Below are 15,040 nucleotides of genomic sequence, written 5' to 3' on the forward strand. Positions count from 1 at the left end.
CGCTGAAAGAATTGGCGATTCATGGCGTTCTTACATGGCTCTGGGCGGGATTCCAATACATGCGGGTGCTTCCGCTCATCACGACGGGAAAGGGGTTAGGTTGAAGCATGACTTGTTAGTCTGCAAAATCACATACATAGGTACTTGCAAAATGTGTTCAAATCTTTGCACCATACAGAAGGAGACACATGCAACTTCTTTCTTAAAACCGAATGACATGTGTATGTATACCTTGCCTATTCGTCCCGTGTATTTTGCTCGGTTCCTCTGCTCCTATCTCGCATGTCTCACGAGAAAAGCGCAATCCCGCGGAATACGTATAAGCGTCGATCCAAAAGCAAAACAAAATAGTTCATGTATAGATTTACTTTGCCTTTGCATGCGGCCGCCGCGCCGGCAGATGCACATGTGTGATGTTCGTCATTGTGCCTCTGCCTTTTTTTTCTTCTGTCTCTACTTTTTCCCCCTTTTCTTTTTTCCCCTCCCTCATGCGAGCATTGCAGGGTGCACTGCCAAGAATAACCTTGCATCGGGAATTTTATGTGTATATTATGAATGTGCAGATGACATGTGCTACACCAGTTGTGGAAGAGTAGCCCAATTTCATCTAGTACAATGGCGAAGTAGCAGACACGACCAGTGTTGACAAGACTTGTGGAAGATGGGTCATAAGATGTATGTTTGTAATTTGTAGCACCTTCTATTCTACAAGCTATACAAAAACTCGGCCCTGGGTTCTGCGGGCGGTCAAGTGAGGCTCAAGAAACCACTACAATTCGGCTTTTAACCCTATCCCCTGTACGGATGCAAACTCGAAAGGGCCGGACGAAAACTTTCTAGGCTCTAGCGACACCCCCTTTCTTACTAACATGTTCCTTTACGACTTTCCCCATGCCGATGCCCTTCCTTCGGCCCCGGATCACAGCCTCCAACGCCTTGCCGACGGCGGGCATGTCACCAAGCATGGTCAAGTGTCCGCGCTCGGTGCTGACACGCCCACCGCGTACCAGTTCGTACCCCTCTGGCAGCTGCGCCTCGCGCGCGAGAACCACGCCATCGCCGGCGCGGAAAATGAGGTCGTCGTAGGCTTGTGCATGGCAGATGGCCTCGCGGCTGCTGACCTTGACGGCGTACACGGTGGGGACTTCCTTGCCGTAGATGATACCGAGAGGAGGGTACGCGTTGGCCTCTGATAGTGCTGGGTCGAATTGTGTTTCTTGACGGAACCTCTTGACCTCGGCAAGGGTACGCTCGAGGTAGGCAATGTTTCTGGCGCGGTTGGGGGGCGTAGTTATGCCAGATGCCCCCTTTGTGAATGGCGATGGTTTGTTGCCATCTATCTGTGGGTTGATGCCTCCTTCGCGGACGTGCTCTACCCTCCGGGCCGCGTCGGTTACTGATGGCGGCAAGACATGGTTTTGTTTCTTCTCGCTTGAGCTGCGACTGCGGACCGACAATAGAGAGCTGAACGTTGTCGACTTTTCCTTTGGGACTAGGGAAGGTAGCGGAGGCTCAATACATGGTGTGAGACGATATTTGATCCATTCGTTTACGTCGTGAAAGTCGATATTGTACTCTTCCTTCGTGTCCTTATTGACGAAACAGAAGCCGTCATCAGGCAGAAACACGAAGGATGTTCTGAGTGAGAAGTTGACCTGCGCAGTCAAGATCTTCTCATTGAGGAGGACTGCGTCGCCGTCTCTTAGGGGCCCCAGGACGTTGATGCACCGCTGAGGTGTACCAACGTAGACCACTCCGGAGAACAGATCCGGTCTCTGGTTGACGACGTGGCGGGTGATGAGACCACCGAGACTGTGGGCCAAAACAAGAGCACCTCTGGGCTCTTTCGAATCCGCCTGGTCGCATGGCAGCTTTTCCAAGAACTCAACCATTTTACGTGATAGTAGATGAGGGCTCAGTCTCCAGTCGTAGCCATAATCATGTAAACGTAGCTTTCCTTTCCGAACGTTTTCGCAAGCGGCAATCTTCTTGAACAACTTTCTGGAAATGTCGATTGGGCCGATGTTCTGGAGCATGCCTGACGGGATGATGCGCTCTTCCATTGACTCTTCGTCTTCGGGGTCAAGGCCAACCTCCAAGTCCGCCTTCCTCATGTTGAGTCCGATTTTGACTGGAGCCCATAGTTGGTGGTGCGGAGGCTCTGCTGATCGTAGAATCGAACCACGGTAACCACCCAGAATTACTATATCCCCAGTCAACGTCTCCAGCACTCTGTCTAGAGTTGACAGTCCGTCGTTATCGACTTTGGGTGCTGGGGCTTCAGGGATTGTCTTGCCCGTTGCGTCTTCGTTGAGTTTGAGTGACGATCCAAGTTTGGGTAGGCTTGGCATTTTGAACGTTGGTCTTTCGGGCAGACTATCTTTGATTGCCTTCATCCTCACATTGGCCATTTCTCTGACGTGATCAAACCTGCCATCGTCATCCCCAATAGAGGATGTGCGGGATAGCGAGTGGTACAGCAGCGAATCATCGGATGTAACTCGTCTCAAAACACGGGGCCTTGTGGTAGAAGGTCTCCCAGATGATACAGACGGACGATTACCGGATGCTTCATTGGCCATCGTCTGCGCACGAGGAAGACCGTTGGCACCGCTAGACATGGCAGCTGTGCTGTTATAAGGCCTTCTACTCTGGGCCAGGGGAAATTTCCGCTGTTCGGTCGTCGTCGTCGTCGTCGATTTCGGCTCCGCCTTCTCTGCGGCGGCAGTAAAGAAGGATAAAGAATTGAAGATTGCCGAAGGAGCCGGGAACGAAGAAAAAGCATTCGAAAACTTCTTTAGCGCATCAGCTCCCGTGGAAGATGAGCGTTTATGTCTGGTTTGACCAAAAGATATGGATTCGAGGGCGGTCTTGGGCGCTTCGCCGTCCCCACCACCAAATATCATGTTCCGTGGACTCGACTGCCATGGTGAAGGCAGGTCTTCCTTTGGGGCTGGCCTAGCTTTTTGGAGCTTTTGAGACTCCCGTCTGCGAGGCGGCGCCGGTGAGATGGGAGTGTCCGACTCGGTCTCGAAAGTGGTAGGAATTTCATCGGGGAAGGGCGTTAATTCTGGCGAGCTAGCGGAATCGTCACTACTCGTATTACCAGGCAGGAAGAGTCCGGACGACTTCCTTTCCCTCTCTCTCTCCAATGCAGCAGCCTTTTCAGCTTTGGATGTTTGTGGTAAAGTGAGTCGGGTTGCAGCAACACTCAATGCGGGTTGCATAACGGACTGGGCGCCATCTTGGTCATCGTCACCATACACTGGATCTTCAGATGGGACTTTTTCTAGGATCGGAGACGGAGACCTCCTCCTTTCACTGACGCCTTCTTTTTGAGACATAGCTACCATTATGAGGTTCCTCGTCAAACGTGCTGAGAAATCGAGGTGCCGGATCGCGGGGTGTATAAGAGTTATAAAAGTCGCAATTTGCAGCCGGGCGTTCCGGGTGTTAGCTCAATGGCACATGCTCAATGGCCTTTTTGGGAAGAGCGAGAGTGGACACCAGCTGGTGCTGCACCGAGGTCAGTACGGGAGATTGACCTGAACAAGAGGTCAAAACCGACAAGGCGAGGTAAAAGAGGACCTCAAAAGTCTGGGGAAAAGCTGGGTCGAGGGCTATATGGCGGCCCAGTCAAGGGGGAAAGGATAGAAATGTGCCTTGCTGAGGTGTAGGGCCTTTAGGTTGTGTGTGACGAGATGGTAGCGTTTAGAAACGATGAATCAGTACAACACTCCGATCTGAGAAGACGTAGATTTGACAATGACGAACCAGATAATTGGAGCAGGGGTAGGGAAGCGCCGCGTAGGTGATATAAGAAGGAGAAGCTAAGGGAGCAGTAGTAGTAGGGTGCGTAAGGTAGTCGTACCTTTCTACTTAGAAAAGTAGAGTACCTAACCGCGTATCTATACGGAGGGTAGGCAACCCACATGTGCCCACTTGTTCCCGTCCTACCCATCCGTACCTTTGGACTAAGGAATGTACCTTACCTTTGACGTGCGTGCGTGCCTTGACAGAACACTCGATTAAGGAAAGGCAAGGTACCACCCTCGCCTCAGTCCGAGGTGTGGGTAATAGCCAACACACACGACCGCACAACCTGAAGAATGGAAGCATGAAAGGGAAGCTTGCTGATGTTCTTCCCGCTGTGTACCGTAGTAGTTGCGTAGACGGTAGGTGCTAAAGAGCAAAGACCAGAAGTCTGATATGCACAGAGCTGCGCCTCCCTCGCCCGAGAACCAGGGGCATCCTTCTCGGGAGTACATCGAATAGATCTCCGGCAGGAAGGGGCTCAGGCTCAGGCTGCCAAATATCGAATGCGGCTAGACCAGAGATCGCTGTGTCTTCATCTCACTGCTGTTTCTTCCGCGCTCGACCGACATTTGCTTCCCAATTGCCATACCGGACCGTCCTTTCTGTCAGAGAGGCACGGATAACGGCAATAAGTGGGAGAGTTATTGCGCAGACAGCTGTGCTTTTGCTCTGTCAAGGCCAGTGTGCGGGACGTGGTCTTGGAAGAAGCCAAGCACATGTTCTTTATCTTCTTCGCCTTCGTCTTCTTCTCCGCCGTTGCGCTGTTTTGCATCAGGGGCGCTCTGGACGATCCAACCGCTAGGTGTCCCTCGTTCTAGGATGAGACCGCGATTCGAGTAATGCTTGTTTTTTTAAGTGTAGTACTCCGTAGTCAGCGGGCGTATCTTTTTTTCCAAGGTTCTTGCCTCTTTCTTCCATTCTCTGCCCAATGCCACTGACATAATCACATGTGCTGTCTGCGTCTTAGCTCCCGCCCCACCATGTCTTAGCCACCAATTGGAACCTGCGTCATTGGCCAATGTCTATAGCCCACTTGGTCGGCCGGCAGCAACGGACCCTGCGGCACCCGATGATCCGGCATTGCCATGTCGATCGGCCCAAGTCAGCTTGTCAAGCTTTCCTGTCGATTTCCCTGGTTGACTTTGATGCCTATAATTGTGGAGGGGGTATGGAGAATTACTATCAGCGCGAACGGGTACAGGTGGACTGGGAGAATACCAATTTCACATGTGTCGATAGGTATAAATACACAGCGTCAACTCATCATGAATGCATAAATGCGGTCTCAGGAGGAGATGGGTATCTATACCTCTTTGCCTACCGGACATGCCTGCCTTAGGTACAGTACATTAAAAAAACCACAATCTCGGGTATCTGAGAACATGCGGATATAAGGTGTTATTAGCAAAAGTAAGCTCGCTCAAATGGCCTGATGGTAACCTCAAACTTGCAAACTTCGAGGCTCGAGGATTGAGATTGGCCTGCTTGGACGTTCCATGGTGATTCCAGATTCCGGATTTTAAGGTACTTAGACTGATCTGATGTACGGCACGCCCAACGCAGCAATCTATACCGAGCCATCCAGCACGAAGCACGTTTCCACGCTCCGTGGCTTCCAGTCCCACCCACGGACGGACCTGGAGCTTCAGTGCTGTTTGGGCAGAGGTGGACTTTGGCCTTTGGCCTTCCCATCAGATAACATTTCTTATCGCCCCACTAATTACCAGACACATCTGCAGGTGCAGCTAAAGACCTTACCCGCGCTTGCACCTGCATCTCTGAGGTGCCTTTGTACCTATGAGGGACGTCATTGCCAGGCCAAGCCGCCAACCCAATGGAAAGCCTTCACCCGCCAGCGACCGCGACTGCCATGTTGGCCCGGCTTCAGTGTCGCATCCCTGCCCCGCGAAATCCAATGCATCGTCCGCGATTTGCAGTATGGAGTACGTAAGGAAAGCACAAGGTACCTACCCAACTGCCCTCCAGCATCCAGGGAAGGACAAGGTAAGGTAGCTCAAGGAGGCTTAGACCAAACCGCCTCGCCAAACAGATTCCCCCAACGTCTTGTCACAAACACATACAGTTCTCGAGCTTCGTTTCCCACCCTCCATTGCCATTGTCGTCGTCCCATGCATTACCTTGTTTGTTGAGCTTACTCATTGTGCTCCCCCCGGCAGGCCTCGTCGCGCAAGCATTCCTCCGGGCTCCCTGATCTCCTCCATCTACCTATCCGAGCCGTAGAATAATCTCCGAAGCTATGACTACCCTTGAACCTCGCCAACCTTACACCGACGCCGAGCTGCGCCAGCTGTACCCTCCACAGCTCAAGCTCCAGCTCGTGCAGATCCTTCTCCGGCACGGCGAACGAACTCCCGTCAACCCTCGCTTTTCCAACACCGGCCTTCCGGAGTACTGGCCCTATTGCAGTGTTGTTCGTCACCTCCGAAATGCTGTTCTCGATCCGGACACCGGTGAATACTCATACCTCGATTGGAAGAGACGTCTCGAGGGATTCGGTTCTAAAGACGATAGTCTTGTAATCGTTGCCGGCCCAAAGGGCGAGCTTGACGATATCTGTGATCATGGCATGCTTACGGACCGCGGCCGAGAGACCACCCACCAACTAGGCAAACGCTTTCGTGATCTCTACGTTGATCGACTCAGCTTCTTGCCCACAGACCTCACCGACGCGGAGTCTTTGTATCTTAGGTCAACGCCGGTCCCGCGAGCTCTGGAGTCTCTTCAACAAGCCATTTCTGGCCTCTATCCGGCTAGGCATCGGGCACCCGATCTCCCCGCACTCACGATCCTAGGGCGGGTACAGCCAGACGAGACTCTCTTTCCCAACGAAGGCCACTGCCGGCGATTCAATATTCTCGCCCGCGCATTCGCCCAGCGGACTGCCGAGCGCTGGAACAATACTCCAGAGATGGGCTACTTGAACAAGAAACTCGGGAAATGGATGGAAGATGGTAAACTCATTGCAGTTGATTCTAAGCCTAGGCTTAGTGGAATCATGGATACCATCAACGCATCACGCGCACACGGCCCGAAGACGAAGCTACCCTCGGAGTTCTACGATCCCAAGGTACTCTCCATTATTGAGAGAATTGGTGTAGAAGAATGGTATAGCGGATACGGCGAGAGCCAGGAGTATCGCACACTTGGCATAGGTGGCTTGATGGGCGATGTTGTCGCTCGTATGGTCGGAAGCGTCGAACACAGTCCGGCAGATGGAGCCTACGAGATCAAGCAAGCTAGCGCAGCTCCCAAGCCTATCAAGTTTGGTATGAGTGGCTGCCATGATACCACTCTTGCGGGTATACTAGCCAGCCTGGGTGCCTTTGGTCCAGACAAATGGCCTCCTTTCACGAGCCACATCGCTGTGGAGATGTTCCGCGATCCCCAGGTTTCATCAATTCCAACGCAGGCACCCAAGAATGCGGGCTGGTTCGGCTCATGGTTCTCCATCGGCCGTGCTGGTACACCGGCGCCGGGTGCGGCTCCGCCAGGCATTGGCCGTAAGCCGACCCCCGCATTGACAGATGCCGAGAAGAAGCAGCTAGACGGTTACTACGTAAGGCTTCGGTACAACGATGAGCCGGTGATCATCCCCGGCTGCAAGGCTGCTGGCAACCATCTTGAAGGTGATGAGTCCTTTTGTACTCTGGTAAGCTCCCAGACCTCGTTTGTGAAGTGATTGGTGTGGCTGACCCGGGCCCAGGCCGCCTTTAAGTCCATTGTCGACAAGTACACACCTGTTGACTGGAAGAACCAATGTCGTGGGAACCATGATGCGTCCGCCTTTCCGGTCAAGCCCGAGCCGGCAGGATATTAACGGTTTTCAGAGCCGCTAAGTTTTACCAAAGTTTATTATTGAGAAACAAGCAGTGGTAATTACTACATAGGATAGAGAAGAAAGTGCTTTGTGCATAGACGAGTGGCAGGTCACCGCATCCTGAGTAGCGTCACGATCTACATAGAACCATTGCTTTTCTGTTGAATTTCCTCTTTTTCGTTAGTGTTTGGGTTGAGTGTGCCAAGGACCATCCTTAAAGGGCGAAGTTATGTACTCATGTAACATGTCTGTTTAGAGCGAGAGATCTCCCAAAGCTCAGGATCATAAATGGGTTTTAAAGACCTTTGAACCAGAAGCTTGATGTTCCATCACACAATACAGAGACATGTGTGATAATGTCTCATGGTAACTTTGGCCGATCTTTTCATGGTGGGATTTTAACAGGTGCCAAGATCTCAAGGACATCTCGCCATCTCATGTCGTCCTTGGAATCTACTTGCTCAAGACGCTTCGCGGCGTTTGGAAGCCAGCCTTAGCATGCATGCTCGGACAACGGACGAGTGATATCTGCACGTCGTACTGGGGTCTAGTTTTGTCGAGCTACGCCCGGATTGCGTTAGATCCTGAGCATTACGATTGCTGCGTGCTGTAGGGCTGGGAAGTAAGAGTCTATTGTCCGTTACTTCGTGATCTTCCGGGTGTGGAAAGTGGCGCTTGCTGCGTCAAGATGCTGAATGTAAGTAAGATATGAAATGAGACGCCAGTGTAAGCGGGCTATTGTTCTGAAGAACGACCCTCTCACGAGCCGTTCATTACGCGTTTCCGTGAGCAAAATGTAGGCAAGCTGGTTGATGAAGGGCACCGTATCCTAAGAGCATCGGTAGTGGTTTGGACATGGCTGGGAGATTGCGGCCCTGTCTGAGATACTGTCAATGAACAGAGCTAGACCGCATGAGTGCGACGAGGCAGGTCATCAGAAATCATATTCCTGAGTCATTTTCGATTTTAACAGACAAGAAGGCTGTCGTCCTCACTGCAGAGTGCCCAAGAATTCGGCCCTCGATATAATCTATGATCCTTTGCTTAACACAAGGAGAGAAATCAGTTAGAACGGGAAAAGTGAGGGGGCCGCCAGGAGCGGCAGAACGCGCCAACGGTAGAGGGCCATAGCTCCAGACATCGCGGGGTAGAATGTCTCGAAAGAGCCAAGCTCCAAAGCGACATTCAACTACAAAGTCTCTAACAACAAGAGAAGCCGGCACGATCTTCCAGCCAACTCAAAGACACCAGACGCCCTTGCGGGGTCCGTCGATTCGCCGGGAGCACGTGGAGACACAGTTGGACCAGCCAAGCAGTTGGCCAGCTGCAGGTAATATCGCGGACCTCAGCTGGCGATGGTGTCGTTGGCGCTGGCTGGGAGGTACATAGTTTCTGCACCTTGAGAGACCGCAGGGCACAGTCAACCCCTGTCGAGCTGGCGGGTGGGGTACCGCCGTACCGGAGCCCAGGCCGATCCACCGTCCCCATCCAACCATTGGATGCACAGGTGGGGTTCCAAGTTGACGTCGCCGGCAGCGCCGAATCCGTGGGAAGAAGTCCCAACTGTCCCAATCTTTTCGTCAGGTTACTTCTCGGAAGGGAACGAAAGGAAAGGAACCTTAGATGGCGAAAAGGGGGAGGGGAGGGAGCCCGATTCGTCTCGTCCACACCAGCAGCGCTTCCCGATGTGCCTGCTTCCAGGACCAATGTGATGCCATGCCGAGAAAAACCGGGTAATTCTACCTACTGCAGTATTACATGCTGCCTACTGCAGCAGGAACAAGGCGCCAGCTCTCTCTTGGTACCGTCCCATGTTTGCTTAAATCAGGTTTTCTTGGCAGAGCTAGCGTGGCCAGAGCTCTCGAAGCTCGACAACCTTGCCTTTCTAAGCTGTGGCGGGGTTACGGAGTACAACGACCAGAGACATCGAGAGTAGTGTCACCGGCTTTCCTGCGGATGAGACTATTGCGTGCCTTGCTCGCACATCCTCGCTGGTACGTTGGCGTTGCCGACACGTCAACTGCAAGTCGCAGTCGTTACGCCCGTCAGGAACGATGGTGTTTCTCGATCCCACCTTTCCATCTTGGAGATGCGTTAATGTGTCTCCGGAATGACGACATAATGGTGGACCATGTGCCAGTTACCCGAGCCCTTCAACTCGGTACCAAACCTCGAGATGATAGCTAACGTCTTGGTTGCTATCGATTCCTCAGTCACGACAAGATGCAAAGGACGGCATCAACTCCCGCTCATGACGATACTTGCTAGGCAAAGGACATGAGCGCTTCCTTCTCTTTTGCCCGCTCATCTCTCGGAAAGGGAAAATCAAGGATCTCGCAGTCCACTTTCATACAGTTCCATCCCGCAGCCTGGTCCTGCCCTGCCCGCTTGACCATCTAAGACACACCCCTTCAAAGCTGATGGACAGCATCTTGGCCTAGTCCAACTTTGTCCTAGGAGGGACGCATACACAAACGCTTCTCCAATTGACGTGCCAAGTGGCGCGACATGGTCCAACGTCTCCCAGATTACCGCCCATGGTGGTCCCCATCCTCCTTCAGCTAGGCAAGGCAAAAGACCGGTTTCTCAGAGTGACCAACCAAGCTTCCCACTACACATCTCGTTCCTTCTTTCCCGGCCCCCAACTCCCGAGTTCCCAACAGGCGGATGACGGGGTTCCAGGTATGGCGTAAACGTACATCTTCCTAGCGTGCGACCCTCGCTCGATGGACCACTGCCTTGTCGATCGAGGAGGGCCCCGAGGGGTCCTACGGGGATAGGAGGGGATGGATGGTTGGAATAACAGGGTCCAACGCATGTGGGAGTGTAATTAGCATCATGGCTCAGCCTGAAGTCGATCTGGATTCTTAAATACCCTTCGAACCCCTCAATCTCATCGGACGTGATTATAGCTTAGCATAATCTCATCATCATCTCATCTCAACTCATCTCACAACCAAAAACCACCTCCCGATCTTCACACATCATGTCTTACGGCGGCAACGACGACGTAAGTAGTATATCTATGCTATGCTTACTCCCAAAGCTGCCCTCACTAACACATCCCCAGTCCAACTACGGTTCCTCCCGCAGGGACAACGAGGACAGCTACGGCACCTCGGGAACCACCGGCGGCTTCGGCTCCTCGCGCCGTGACAACGACAACGACAACAGCTTCGGCTCCTCCACCCGCCGCGACAACGACGACTCGTACGGCTCCTCCAACACGGGCCGCAGCGGTAACGACTCGAGCTACGGCTCGTCGACCCGTCGTGACAACGACACCTCGGACAGCTACGGCTCCTCGGGGCTGAGCTCGTCTCGCAGGGACAACGATACCTCGGACTCGTACGGCTCTTCTCGCCGCGACAACGACAATGACAACAGCTACGGCTCCTCCCGCAAGTCGGACAACGACACCTACGGCTCCGGCAACAAGACCTCGTCCTACGGAGACGACTCCACCTCCTCCAACCTCGCCGGCGCCGACTCCCTCTCATACGGCAACACCAGCTCCAGCCGCCGCGACAACGACAACTCGGACAGCTACGGCTCCTCCGGCAACACTGGATCCTACGGATCTTCCCGCAGGGACAACGACAACGATAACAGCTACGGCTCCTCCACCACCCGCCGTGACAACGACGACAGCTATGGATCGTCAGGTAACACCGGCTCCTACGGCTCCTCCCGCAAGGATAACGAGGACAGCTACGGCTCCTCCGGTAACACTGGATCCTACGGCTCCTCCCGCAGGGACAACGACAACGACAACAGCTACGGATCGTCTGGCAACACGGGATCCTACGGCAGCAGTGGCAGGGACAACGACACCTCCGACTCGTACGGCAGCAGCAACAAGAGCGGCGGCGACAGCAAGGTCGGCAAGTTCCTCGAGAAGGCGGGTGATTTGCTCAACAGCGACAAGCTCGAGTCCAAGGGCCAGTCGAAGCGTGAGAACGCCGGGTACGGGAACAACAACGATGACTACTAGATGTTGCTAGTCTATCTAGTAGCCCTGTCGTTGGTTTGTATCGGGATGTTTGACGTGGAAAATAGGACTTTGTCTTGAAGGGGATGCTTCTGATGCGGAAGCCCCTTTTTCATCTTTCGATGATGATTATGTACTAGCGAGCTCTGAATGAGATATTAATGCCATTTGAACACCACCTACCTATCATCTTATTCAACATTAACAAGTGACAAATAATAGTGTCTTTACGTTGTTGTGCTCGATTATTCACGTCGGAAACATCATGCTTCTTCGGTTTCTTCTTCGGTTTCGCTGCTTGATTGCGTCCCGCAAACTTCAGATTAAGCTGTGCCGAGCTGAGATCGACACCGGATTCTCTGGTGTTTAACGGAGCTTATTTGTTGATGAGTGATCCGATATGAATCCATATTTACACAGGTACCTAGAAAGTGAAAGCCACAATCTGCTAATAATGCTCCAATTTGAATGCTAATAATGCTACGCTATGGAAACACCTCGACCCATTCAAACCACCGCCCTCCCAAGAGACGGGAAGGGGGCCAACAAAACTCACGTCAACTTCTTGGTAACCCTCACAAGCACAACCCCGTCCGTCAACCGTCCCTCGCAATCCATAAGATGCACAAACCTATACCCGGCCCTCAACCGATCCAACCGCACCGCCGCCCACGCAGCCAGATCATCCCGCCCAATCTCGTCGTCCCTAACGGTGAACCTCACAAACGTCAGCGCCTCGACCACGCCCGGTACCCCCGCGAACTGCAAGCTCTCCCCCTTGAAATCCGGGTCGACGCCGCGGTTCGACTTGGTCTTGGCCTTGTACTCGCCCTCGCGCTCGCGGCCGTCGTCCTTGATATGTGCGCCCGGGAGACGCTCCTCGGGGGACTCGACGTGGATCTCGACCTTGACGTAGGGCTTGAAGCCCGAGATGCGGGTGTCGCCTGGCGGGAGGGGCAGGTTCTGGGCTGCGAGGACGTCGATCTGGAGGTCGAGGGTTTTGTAGGTGATTTGCGGGGTGGTGGGCGAGGACGGGTCTGGGGTAGATCCGGTTTTGAGGCAACGGTATCCTGTGGATTGATGTTAGTATAAGATACTTGTAGAGATGATTAGGGAGAAAAGGATGACCAACCCTCAGGCTTCAAAACATAACCCTTGGTACCCGCAAACATGCCCTCGTTGAGCATCATCCCCTCGTCCCAGTTCTGCCAGTTGAGCGCAACAATCTGGATGCCCCTGCGCCAGAAGACGGCCGCGTCGAGGTTGGACGACCCGATGCGCAGGCCCGACGGGTACGCGCGCATCAGGTAGTGCCGATTGTGGTGGAAGAGCGCGTCTCCCTGCTTCTCGTGCACCTCCATGACGCCCTTCTCCGACAGCGAGAAGATGTGCGTCGGCATCGAGGCCTCGGGCTGCGTGAGGGACTTGAAGGACACGCCGCGGGTGTAGACGCCCAGCCTGCTGAGCGCCTGGATGATTTTGGACGGTTTCGCCGCCGCCTTTTTGCTTTTTGGTGGTGGTGGTGCCGGTGGCGTGGTCTTGCCGTCCTCCTCCGAGTCTTCGTCCTGCGCGCCAGTCACGCCAGAGCCCCCCGGCGGTGGTGCGTACTTGACTTTCACGAGGATCTTGCCCATTAGGTCCGCAGGCCGCGGCAGCTCGGGGGCGTCGACGTCCGGGGTGGGAACGAGCAGGCCAGCCCAGGTATCCTCCATGATCTTCACCATGATCTCCTGCTGCTCGGCGCTGCAGTGCACTTCGAGACTGACAATGAGGGGCGTGTCGGCCGAGTGGAAACCATAGGCGCGGATCGTCTCGCAGACATGCCGGAAGGGCACCTCCTTGGTGAGGGTGTAGCCGTGGAAGACCTGGGGTTCGATGGGGAACATCCTCGGCGAAGGGGTCTTTTGCAACGGCGGTTGCTCCGTCCCGAGTGCCGTTTCCTTGGGGGTGGTTGAAGCGGCGGTGCTCTCCGCGGCAGAGGCGGTAGCCGTAGCCGTAGATGGAGCGGGAGCGGCAGTAGTGCCAGCTGACCGGGTGGTGGCCGTCTCCGTCGGCGGGCTCGTAGACTTTTCAATCCTCTCATCCATCTTCTTCCCCAACGAAGTCTTCTCCAGCCTACTCGCCAGCGACCCGGGCATCTTATCCCTGAGCATCGCAAGCTTGCTCCTCTTCTCCTTCTTCGGCTTCGCCTGCCCCGAAGCAGCAGCCGCGGCAACGGCCTCCTCGTCACTGCTGCTCACTGACGTGCCATCCTCATTGTCCGAGTCGTCGCCGTCCCAGACGTCAATCTCGATACACCGGCACCCCCTCACCAGCACGTTCCTGTACGCGTCAGTGCTCGACTCGCTGTACAGCTGGTTTCCCGTCAGGTAGGTGTTGTGGCTGGAGCTGATAAAGTAGCTAGAGAGCGGGTACGACAGGTCCTCCTCGTGAACGGGTCTGGTAATGGCCGAGGCGGACGAGGTCATGTAGTTGAGGAAGCCGTTGAAGTCGAGTTCCTCTGGCGGTGATGCTGCTGCTCCTCCTGCTGCTGCTGCTTCAGATGTGTTGGCCACCAGGCACTCGGGCGTCTCCTCGGCCTGGACGTTCTTCACAAACGAGGCAATCTGCTCCTTGTGCCACTTCTTGTCGTCCTGGCCGGCGTGGACGTTGAAGATCTTTGTCAGGTGCGGTATGACCGAGTCGCCGAGCGTCTTGACGGTGCGCTCCGTCTCGCTGGCACCGCCGCCGGCCTGGTATCGCAGCGAGGGCTTGGAAGGGTCCGATGTTGCGGACACGATGGTGCCCTGGGGTAGGGGGGCTGCTGCCGGTGCTGTTGCCGCTGCCGGCGCTGTTGGTGCTGCTGCGTCCGCCATGATCTGTTTTTTTGTAGTGATGGCTTTGATGAGGCGGTGAAGAGGAGAGACAGAGGAGAGGAGAGGTTCAAAAATGGTGATCAGGAATAAATTTGTGATGAACGGCGACAAAACAAGAATAGTGACACGATGGATGATGCAAGCTGAACCACGAGATACAATCCGCGTCTCGTGTCCCGGTATCAATCAGCCACTAGGCATAGGTAGCGCGAGCTTGTGATACTACAAAAAACGTAGAAAAGGTTTCCAGGTTAAGAGAGCTACAGGAGCTACGTAAGTCAAGCCAAAAGGCCAAGCTACTCTGACTAGGTACTCGGCTCGGTGTCCCGAAGGTCCTAATGTCAATATGTGGGCAGTACGTCAACCCGCGCCCCAAGCTTCCCCTTCCCCAGCAAAACAGAGGTCCAGTCGTGGGTGATGATCCATGGGTAGGGGACCTAGGAAACGACTGCCATTCAATCTTGATTTTTGACCCGCTACGCCGCTTGGGCAAAAAATAGAAAACCCAGTTATGTTTCAGCTTGGCAAGGGGTGGGAACA

At 54.2% G+C, this 15,040-nt stretch overlaps 6 protein-coding genes across 6 annotated transcripts; 3 read left to right on the top strand and 3 right to left on the bottom strand.

The window, feature by feature from the left end:
• Positions 1-836: 836 nt before the first annotated feature.
• Positions 837-3,353, bottom strand: CLUP02_03626 (uncharacterized protein; the record flags this gene model as incomplete). Its single annotated transcript, XM_049282646.1, has 1 exon — positions 837-3,353. One exon carries the CDS (start codon positions 3,351-3,353, stop codon positions 837-839), a length of 2,517 nt encoding a protein of 838 aa, XP_049139789.1.
• A 100-nt stretch (positions 3,354-3,453) lies between these two features.
• CLUP02_03627 (uncharacterized protein) lies at positions 3,454-4,903 on the bottom strand (the record flags this gene model as incomplete). The annotated part of the gene is made up of 4 exons (XM_049282647.1): positions 3,454-3,620; positions 4,157-4,325; positions 4,406-4,630; positions 4,850-4,903. 4 exons carry the CDS (start codon positions 4,901-4,903, stop codon positions 3,454-3,456), a joined length of 615 nt encoding a protein of 204 aa, XP_049139790.1.
• Positions 4,904-5,357: 454 nt separating this feature from the next.
• On the top strand, positions 5,358-6,028 carry CLUP02_03628 (uncharacterized protein; the record flags this gene model as incomplete). Its single annotated transcript, XM_049282648.1, has 3 exons — positions 5,358-5,481; positions 5,600-5,820; positions 5,900-6,028. The coding sequence occupies 3 exons, from the start codon at positions 5,358-5,360 to the stop codon at positions 6,026-6,028; spliced, it is 474 nt and encodes a 157-aa protein (XP_049139791.1).
• Positions 6,029-6,073: 45 nt separating this feature from the next.
• CLUP02_03629 (histidine acid phosphatase) lies at positions 6,074-7,654 on the top strand (the record flags this gene model as incomplete). The annotated part of the gene is made up of 2 exons (XM_049282649.1): positions 6,074-7,486; positions 7,541-7,654. The coding sequence occupies 2 exons, from the start codon at positions 6,074-6,076 to the stop codon at positions 7,652-7,654; spliced, it is 1,527 nt and encodes a 508-aa protein (XP_049139792.1).
• Positions 7,655-10,640: 2,986 nt separating this feature from the next.
• CLUP02_03630 (mold-specific protein MS95) lies at positions 10,641-11,648 on the top strand (the record flags this gene model as incomplete). Its single annotated transcript, XM_049282650.1, has 2 exons — positions 10,641-10,664; positions 10,725-11,648. The coding sequence occupies 2 exons, from the start codon at positions 10,641-10,643 to the stop codon at positions 11,646-11,648; spliced, it is 948 nt and encodes a 315-aa protein (XP_049139793.1).
• Positions 11,649-12,197: 549 nt separating this feature from the next.
• On the bottom strand, positions 12,198-14,500 carry CLUP02_03631 (phosphatidylinositol-specific phospholipase C; the record flags this gene model as incomplete). The annotated part of the gene is made up of 2 exons (XM_049282651.1): positions 12,198-12,715; positions 12,778-14,500. The coding sequence occupies 2 exons, from the start codon at positions 14,498-14,500 to the stop codon at positions 12,198-12,200; spliced, it is 2,241 nt and encodes a 746-aa protein (XP_049139794.1).
• Between the last annotated feature and the right edge of the window lie 540 nt (positions 14,501-15,040).

This window comes from Colletotrichum lupini, chromosome 2 (genome assembly GCF_023278565.1).
Source record: "Colletotrichum lupini chromosome 2, complete sequence".
Taxonomy (NCBI): Eukaryota; Fungi; Ascomycota; class Sordariomycetes; order Glomerellales; family Glomerellaceae; genus Colletotrichum; species Colletotrichum lupini.